Below are 9,929 nucleotides of genomic sequence, written 5' to 3'. Positions count from 1 at the left end.
CTCAGTGAGTTTGAACGTGTTTGAGGAACACCATGACCTTGCCTTGGACAAGTTGTGCTGGCTTCCCCAGTATTGTGTACTGTCTTACCCTTCACCAAAGTTACCACTTATCTATTGCCAATTTAGTGTTTTTCACTCCCCTCCCTCATAACCATCAAAGGCACTGCAATGTTCTCTGTTCCATCCTCTTCTAAAAAAATCATTCTTAAATGCCCTTTTCTACAACTTTAAAACAGGGGCGCTAGATATACATATGAAGTATAGACAGAGAGATATTTGATTGAATATGCATATACAATCTCTGGAGGATTCATAAGCAATTGGCAACAACCATTGCTTCTAGGGAGGAGAATTTAGGAATGGAATGACTAGATGGGAGGAAGACATGTTTTCATTACATAACCTGACCTATACTGTTTATTTTTTTAACAGGTACAAGAATTGGTCAAAATATATTTATAACATCAAATAAAGATAGAAATAAGCCCAATTTTCTCATGACTAAGCAAGAGTCCCAGGAAGATGAAATAATTTGCTGAAGGTCATGCAAAAGTGAGAGGAAGTGCTGATAACTAGATGAAGGAATTCCAGGAGGGAGAGAACTAGGATTTGTTGAGTACCTCACACTTGATATTCCCAAAAACCCCACGAGGTCAGGAATGTTTTCTCACTTTTAAAAATTAAGAAATTAGGATTCAGAGACATTAAGTAATTTGTCCAAAGTCACACAACTACTAAGCTACTGAGTCAGAATGCAAAGCTTATGTGCCTTGCAAGTCACTGTTTACTACCTACCTTATACTGTGTATTCACCTCACTCACCTGACACTCACCCCACAGGTCTCTGAAATCAGTTCTCTTTTACCATTCCATGAGGACGAAAGCCAAACCTTCCCCCAACACTCTTAGTCTTATGATCTCTGTCATAGCAAAGGGCAAAACTGAACACTCATCCAAACCTCCCATTTTCCCAAAAGAAGATAACTTTCCAAAGGAATAGCACTTAAGTCAAATTGTCTCCCCAGCAAGTAATATATTAGTGATTTTAAAAAAAAAAAAAATTTACTACTAATAAATCTTTCAGATCAAAGTGTTCCAGTATATTCTATAAAGCTGCACTTCTCTTTACACAATGCTGTGGAATTACAAAATAGCCCTGAGATGAATTCTTTCTTTCCACATATGCTGATGTGAGAAGTGCTATGAGTAGTGCCTTACTAATCAATGGAAATTGCCTCTTTTTCTTAGTGCTGCCCTGATAACTAACTAAACCAAACCAGTTGTCATAAATTCCAACTCATGGTGACTCTGTGTGTATCAGAGTAGAACTGTGCTCCAAAGGGTTTGAGATGGCTGCTTTTTAGGAAGTAGATCCCCAGGCCTTTTTTCTGAGGTACCTCTGGGTAGAATTGAACCTACAACGTTTCAGTAAGCAGCTGAGCATGTTAACTGTGCCATGCAGGGACCCCAATAACTAATTAAAACAAAAAGCCCAAACCCATAGCCGTTGAGTCAATTCCAACCCATAGTGACGCTATAGGACAGAGTAGAACTGCCCCATAGGGTTTCCAAGGAGCACCTGGTGAATTTGAACTGCCCACCTTTTCGCTAGTAGCCCAACACTTAGTCACTGCACCACCAAGGCTCCAATAAGTAACCAGATCCCAAAAATTAATTACTGCTCCTAAAGAGAGGCCTGGTGGCACAGTGGTTAAGAGCCATAACTCTTAACCAAAACTTTGGCAGTTTGAATCCACCAGCCACCACTTGGAAACCCTATATGGCAGAATCAACTTGACAGCAATGGGTTAGAGCCTCCAGACCCTTACTTGATTATCTTGAGCCACAAATTTCTTAATCATAGCTCAAACACTCAAACTAACCCTTAAGAAAAAGCTCAAATTCTGACTCTCTTAGTCTTGAACTATATATGACTTTCCACTCATCATCTTTAGACCCCTTAAACCTATAAGGGTACTTTTCCAAAGAAATAGCTCTTGAGTTAAAGTGTCTCCCCAGCACTTAATATATTAATGATTTTCAAAAAAACCTACTTTCAAAAAAAACCTACATTAGATTGGGCTCCTAGGATTCCACACACAACCTCAGGAATGACCATGCTTGCTGCTGTCTGGAACCTAATATACTAGCCTCCCACATACCCCAGTCTTCACACACTTCTCTTGTCATTTGGCCAAGATCAACATAAGAACAATTTTCACCTCCCACCTGTTTGAAAAAAAAATGTAATATTCAAAAAAACTTTTTTTGAGGCATTACATGAAATTATTATAAATGGAATCAGATTTTAAGGTGTTAAGGTATAATGCTTTTAAAATGAAATCTCTAAGAGCAGCAATGGAACAAGAAAACATGGAATAAATGAAAACAAAGTAGACTGCAATTCAAGGGCCCAGAGTCCAGTGCCAGTTGTGGCCCCAAGCAGTTGTGTGTCCTTGGGCAACATATGCAATATTTCTGAGTCTCCAGTGTGTGATCTGTTAAATGAGAAGGCCAGAGTAAATGATTTGTACACCCTATTCAAGATTAAACAATCTTTGATTTTAGATACAATCAGCATAAGTTAAAGAATGCTTGGAATAATCAAGGTGGGGTGAGAGGTAGGAAAACTAGGTCTGCACTAAACACTCAAGTAAACATAAAGACTTAAAATTCTATTTGTGTTTAGGAGAGAAAACACTGGAGCTTAGACCCCTCATTGAAAACACACACACTAATAAGCAAAGAATTATATCTCCTTCAAATACTGCTCCTTTCTCAAAAAAATCTTTTTCTTCTCAAAGTTTTCCTCAGGGCAACTTTGACATCCTTATTCCTCAAGCTGTAGATTAATGGGTTTAACATAGGCAACACAATGGTATAGAACAGAGAGAACACTTTCCCTTGGTCAAGAGGCAAAATGGAAGGTGGTTTTAGATACATGAAAGACCCAGAACCAAAGAAAAGAGAAACCACAATTATGTGGGAGCTGCAGGTACTAAAGGCCTTGGACCTGCCCTCAGTGGAGCGAATATAGAGAATGTTAGAGAGTATTAGACCATAAGAGATGAAGATAGTGACAACAGGCATTCCGACGCCAATGGCTACAATATATACCACCAGCTCATTCACATAGGTGCTGTTGCAGGAGAGCTCAAGGAGAGGAAGGATGTCACACATGAAATGATTGACAAGGTTGTCAGCACAGAAGGTCAGACTCACAATGCTTCCCATATGGGCCATGGCCCCTGAAAACCCCGTCAGATAGACACCTAGCAAGAGGAGAAAACAGACCTGAGGAGACATGGTGACTGTGTACAACAGTGGTTTACAGATGGCAACATAGCGGTCATATGCCATCGCTGACAGAATGAAGCACTCAGAAACAACAAAGAAGCAGAAGAAAAAGAGTTGAGTCATACAACCTGTGTGCAAGATGATGTTCTTCTTTGAGACAAAACTCATTAGCATTTTGGGGGTGATGGTAGTGGAGTAACACAAATCTATTAAAGAGAGGTTAAAGAGAAAAAAGTACATGGGTGTGTGCAGGTGAGAGTTCAGCCCGATCAGAGTAATCAAGCCCAGGTTCCCCACCACAGTGACCACATAGAAGCAGAGAAATAGGAAAAACAGAGGAATCTGGAGTCCTGGCTGGTTCGTTAAGCCTGCGAGGATAAACTCTGTCACAGAAGAGTTCTTGGTTGCCATTCTCCTCCAGAGGACTCTGCAGGACTAATAGAAAAGAACCACTTAGAGGGAAAAAAACATCATCACTACCCTCCCCGTATCTGCCCCCACCTCCTGCCTTCTTGGGAATGGGATCCAGAGAGAGACTAAAACTACGATAGAAAAGTCTTTACTGTTTGCTATGGATCTGTCTTACAGCACCCAAATGACTTTAACTGTCAAGAGTACAATGTGAGGCTAAACTTTGACACCAGAGTGAGAGCTGGTGCTGCTGGGGAGAGAGGTGGCAAAAACAAGCTGAATGAACTTCAGCACTTTAAGTCAGTACCTTTTCTATGTCCCTCCCTCTTGTGTCTCTGCTTCAGTTGCTGAAACCTGGTCCTCTTCTATGAAGAGACTCCTGACAGGCAGAAGTCACTGTGATTCTCATCAGAGCTTCACTTCTGGATCAGGCTTGACAGAGCAAGATGACTAGTTAGTAATTTAGAGAAAGGCTGGTCTTGACAGAGTCTGAGAGTACTTACCCATAGGGATTCTTTGTTACCATTACATTTACGTTCCATGAGAATACTAAAAAAAAAAAAAAACTCATGGCCATCATGTTGATTCCAACTCATAGCGACCCTATAATATAGAGTAGAACTGCCCCATAGGGTTTCCAAGGAACAGCTGATGGATTTGAACTGCCAAACTTTTGGTTAGCAGCCATAGCTCTATAACCAACACATCACCAGGGCTCCACGAAAATATAGGGGAGAGGAATCAGAGAAGTCTCCTTTCTTGTCGGAGCTAGGAGTAGTGCAATTAATTCCTGGAGTGAATTTAACTATGAATAAATTACTAAATGTGCTCCTTTGTTTTCCCCAGAACTCTGAGCTCGAGAGGCTGTAGGCTTAATAATACTCTTTTAAAGCTAACACTTATTTAGCAATTACTATGAGATCTCCTCTAAATGCTATGTGACAATATTATTATTCCCATTTCACTGAGATTACATAACTGGCCCAAACTCACAAAACTACTGAGTTGCAACCAGAAGGTGAACTCAGGATGTCGGACTCCCATGGTTTGTGCTGTTACCTGACAGATCAGTTCACGCAGGCACTTGTCTTTCTTTAGTTCAGAGCCACAATGCTATACTCTGCTGTCCCTTAGCCACAATTGTTCTGGGAAGGGAAATGGCCCTAGTGAATAGATGACAGCTTTGACATCACAACACTCTGCTCCCAGTTCTGATCAAACGATAAGCACCTGTCATTTATCTTGTAACTCTTTCTGCACTGAAGAACATGATTTCTAATTGCTTATTTACCCAAAGGCTTCTCTCTAGCTTCCAGGGAGAAAAGAGCATCTTCCCCTAACCAGTGGATAACAGGTGATTTAAGCTTTGTTTTGAATTACAAATTCTGATGAACTGATTATTAAGACAGAGACTCTCTAAGGATCATTACCTCAGAGATTACCTTTCCTAAGGAAGAAGAAATGTTTCTTTATACCCTTGATATTGTTTCATTTGATTTATATAGACTTAATGCTTTCATTCAACTTACATCTATTCAGCACTATTAAAAAAAGAAATTATTGTGAAAAACATAATTATCATTACCATTTCGAGTGAACAATACTGTACCCTTATAGTGATCCCTGGCACCATGATCCAAAAGCACGATACAAATGTAATCTTATTTATTCCTCACAATAATGATATCCAGGTAAAGGACTCAGACAGACAATATGTTTCAGAGTCCACACTCACGCCTAGGCCCGTCTGACTTGAAGTCCCTTATTCTTCACCGCCAGACTAAACTACCTCCTGATGAGAGCTACTGAACCCATAAAGCAGGGTCCTTGCCTTCTGGGATCTAAAAGTCTCTTGGAAAATAAAAATAAATATGCATTGACTTGTATAAAAAGAAGTGCTTAGAACCAGAAATGGTAAGTCCAAGGGGCTATTGTAATTTAGAAGAGCTTATTCAATAATGTATTCACAGTTAAAGTCACTCCAGGAATTGATTGCACTATCCCTATCTCTGACAAGAAAACAGACTTCTCTGATTCTTCTCTCCTATATTCTCATGGAGTGTAAATTTGATGGTTAAAAAGAATCCCTACTGAGTGACCGCTCTCAACCTCCACCAAGACTAGCCTTTCTCTAAATAACTAATTAGTCAAAAATTTCCCTTGACAGTCCCTGCCTCCCACCCGCATTTCTTGAACACTTCTCTCAACTGGCTTTCAAGCTACTCAAAGCTCACAAATTGAATCCCAGTAGATCAGCTTCCCAGCAAAATACCACACACAAATTTGTTCTTCTTTGGTTTGCTTTTGTCTCTTTCTGTCCTCTACTTCTCACCCCCAACTTCTGCCTTGACAAAAATTGTCTATCCCATATCTTAATCTCTCAGACACTTGCTTATTTTCTCTGACACTAAACCCACAAACTCATAAAATTTTAGACCTCAAAAGACCCAGGAAATAATCTAATCCAGTGTTTCCCCAAACTTGACTAGTCATAACAATTAACTAGTGTGTTTGTTAAAAAGAAATTCTGGGCTCCACCCTGACTTTTTGAATCAGAACTTTTAGGGGTGAGATATTGTAGCCGTATTCTTTTAAACTCCTCATGGGAACCAAGTGCCAGAAACTATGGATCCACAGGACTAATATTTCTTTTCATCTTACAGACCAAGAGAGTAAGGTCTTATCTTAGTCATCTAGTGCTGCTGTGACAGAAATACCATAAGTGGATGATTTTAACAAACAGAAGTTTATTCCCTCACAGTCTAGTAGGCTAGAAGTCCAAACTCAGGGTGTCAGCTACAGGGGAAGGCTTTCTCTGTGGGCTCTGGAGGAAGGTTCTTTTCATCAATCTTCCCCTGGACTAGGAGTTTCTCGGCGCAGGAAACCCAGGTCAAAGGAGGCGCTCTGCTCCTGGTGCTTTATTGGTGGTATGAGATCCCCAACTCTGTGCTCGCTTCCCTTTCCTTTTATCTCTTGTAAGAAAAAAGGTGGCACAGGCCACAACCCAGGGAAACTCCATTTACATTGGATCAGGGATGTGACATTAGTAAGGCTGTTATAACCCCACCCTAATCTTCTTTAACATAACATTACAATCATAAAATGGAGGACAATCACAAAATGCTTGGGATCATGGCCTAAACAAGATGACACATATTTTGGGGAGACACAATTCAATCCATGACAGGTCCAAAGAAGTAAAATGACTTGCCCAAAGTCACAGATCTAGATTAAGTGTGTAGTTTACAAATATCTCCTAGTGCTCTGTTCATGACCCTACATGACCATCAGATGGGCTGGAATACCAAGCACAAGTAATAAAAAAAAAAAGTGATCAGACTTCTGATTCCATGTATAATGGAGTAGCTGGTATGATACTTGCCCTCTGGCCGTAAACAACTACAACACTGGGGAAAATATATATATAGCAACTATTTTCAAGCTTTGGAAAGCAGACACCACAGGGCTTCATTCTTTGAGACAAGGCAAGAACCTTAGGTGTCTACCACATTCACCTACCTTTCTCTCTGGGGGCAACTTCAAAACCAGGCACAGTGAAGTAGAGCCGAAAAAGAAAAGAAATTGTCACAGGCTCTGTGACTGAAATAAAGAATTATCAGAGTTCAGGAATACTAAGACACCTGGAATTTGTGAGACAAGCTATTGAAGGGGAAAAGCCACAGAAAAGGACTTTCAGACATTTGCATAATGGACTCCCTTGGGTTCCTGGTTGCATCCTAAATTTTGTATGTTCAGGGCAAGACTCCACAAGGCCTAGCAGAGAATGGCTACTAGGGGGTTAATAACTCAACAGAGATCAAAGACAATACACAGTGCTAGGGAGATGATGGGATTCTGACTTAGTAAAAGTGCAGAGACTTTGAGGAACAAGCCAGGTAGAAATACGAGACCCCAGAAAAGCCATAACCTAGAAGTATGAACTAAGCCCTTGGAGCAAGGGCAAAACTGAAAAGACCCATCATAACAAACATTACACCCAAGGCTCAACAGGATCGAGGTGAGCTGTGAGTAAATTAACTGCATCTCAGAACAAAATTCAACACTCGAGAGGAGAATAACATAATCCATACTCTCTATATCATATCTATGATGTTCAGCTTACAATAAAAAATTACTAGAAATGTGAAGGAAGAAAATGTGACCAATAATCAAGAAGAAAAAGAAAAAAAAAAGTCAGTAGAAGATGTGTATTGACCTAGATGTTGGTATTAGTTGAAAAGTACTTTAACTATTGTAAATATATTCTAATTTAGATAAAATGGACAAATCTGGCTAGCAGATGGTGAAGTTTAAGCACTCAGCTGCTAACTGAAAGGGTGGTGGTTCAAACCCACCAGCAACTCTGTGGGAGAAAGATGTGGCAGTCTGCTTCCGTAAAGATTATAGCCTCGGAAATCCTATGGGCAGTTCTATTCTGTCCTACAGGGTCATTATGAGTCAGAACCGAGTTGACAGTAGCAGGCTTGGTTTTATGTGTGTGTGAATGTGTGTGATTTTGTGTGTGTGTGGTGTGTGTGTGCGGTGTATGTGGTGTATGGTGTGTGTGTCTGGTGCGTGGTGTGTATGTATGGTGTGTGTGGGAGTGTGTGTGGGAGTGTGGTGTGTATGTGGTATGTGTGTGGTGTGTGTGTGGTGTGTGTGTGTGCTGTGTGTGTATGAGTGTGAGTGTGTGGGGTGTGTGTGTGTGGGGTGTGTGTATGTGTGGCTACCTACACTCCACATCCTTTCACAGGGCATTAATGATGCCTTCAGCCAAAGGAGGCATGGAATCTCTCTGAAGAAATCTGAGCCTCAGTGAGCAAGTGGGTTAGCTATGTTTTTGATCAAGACTTCTCGTGAGAATTTTATGAAATCATACCACAAAGGCAGAAGCCTAGATTCTTGTCAAGTTCAACTACAGTTACTGCACGGAGCCTGTGTGTGTTTACTAGTATCTGCGCATACACATCAGTGTCTGCTGGCTTATCCACTTCTGTGAGATATTTTCACACAGTGCATAACAATAAGGGTGCCTCATTTGTAGATTTACACTTTGCCATGTCCTACAGTAGGAACTTCTCCTGGTGTTGCATCATACAGACAAGAAACCTCTAAGGCTCCTAGGAAAAAGGTTAAGTTTAATAAATCCCTGAAGTCGTCTTTGCCCTTGGGACCCTAAGAGAGTTTGTGATACCATAGTTAAATTTTTTCCAGTTGTAACTTATGTGAAGCGGGATTCATTAGAGTCATGTGGTTCTTTTCCATCCTTCTATTAACGTGGTGTATTACAGTGATTTTCTTATTTTGAACTACGCTTTGCATTTGATTTGTATGACATTTACAAACATTTAAACACACACATTAATTCAAATTTTAACAAATGGATAAACTTGTGCAACCTACATCCTACTAATAATAAAAACTATCATTCAAGAGATTTTTCCTGGTATTAAAAGAAAAAAAAAAAAACCTTGAAGTGACATATTGAAAAGTAACACCACACACCTACAGAAATTGCCTACTCCAGGATGAACAACATCAAAACATACCATGGTAAAATTATTGGACTTTAAAGAAGAACAGATCCTTAGCGATGTAAGATCAAAGAGGTTAAGTAAAAATCTTGTAGTCCTAAGTTTCCTAGTTCTGTTTGAAAAGAAACGACTAGCCCAGAAGAAATGAGCCTCTCTGGTACCCAATTTGTGGTCTTCAAACACCACTTCCCCATTAAAGAAACCAAGTTTCTTGGAGAAAAGATTGATTCCAGCTCCGAAGAACGAGATGTACAGTAAGCACAAAGCATCTTGTCATATGAGATAGGAAGGAAGACTACTACAGACTGCTAGGGCCAGGTCAAAAAGTCCTATGACATATACATTGTCAAATGTACATTGTCCACAGGCCAAAGATAGAAAAAATTGAGCATCAAAAACATAATAACTGCAATAGATTGAAACACATAAAATGATTCAATTGGTGAGTTTATAATGATACTGAAGAAAAAGAACTGGTTACCTTTGGAGGATAACAGGAAACCAAATCATTTATCTCTTAAAATTAGAAAATGAAGAAAACAATTGTAAAAAGTAATAAGGCAACATGAGGGATCCCTGCGGTGGTGTAACTCTTCTTAACTGTGGTGGTGGATACATAAAACTACACAAGTGATAAAATCGCATAGAACTACATACGCACACACACGAATATAAGTAAAATTGGAG

The 9,929-nt window shown here is 39.9% G+C and overlaps 1 protein-coding gene across 1 annotated transcript; it reads right to left on the bottom strand.

Annotated features, from left to right (window-relative positions):
* Positions 1-2,747: 2,747 nt before the first annotated feature.
* On the bottom strand, positions 2,748-3,717 carry LOC101350652 (olfactory receptor 8B12). The gene has a single exon (XM_004379371.3). It carries the CDS (start codon positions 3,706-3,708, stop codon positions 2,779-2,781), a length of 930 nt encoding a protein of 309 aa, XP_004379428.1. The 5' UTR covers positions 3,709-3,717; the 3' UTR covers positions 2,748-2,778.
* Positions 3,718-9,929: the final 6,212 nt, after the last annotated feature.

Source organism: Trichechus manatus, unplaced genomic scaffold (genome assembly GCF_000243295.1).
Source record: "Trichechus manatus latirostris isolate Lorelei unplaced genomic scaffold, TriManLat1.0 scaffold00064, whole genome shotgun sequence".
Lineage (NCBI taxonomy): Eukaryota > Metazoa > Chordata > Mammalia > Sirenia > Trichechidae > Trichechus > Trichechus manatus.
This window is presented reverse-complemented; position numbering and strand designations above follow the sequence as displayed.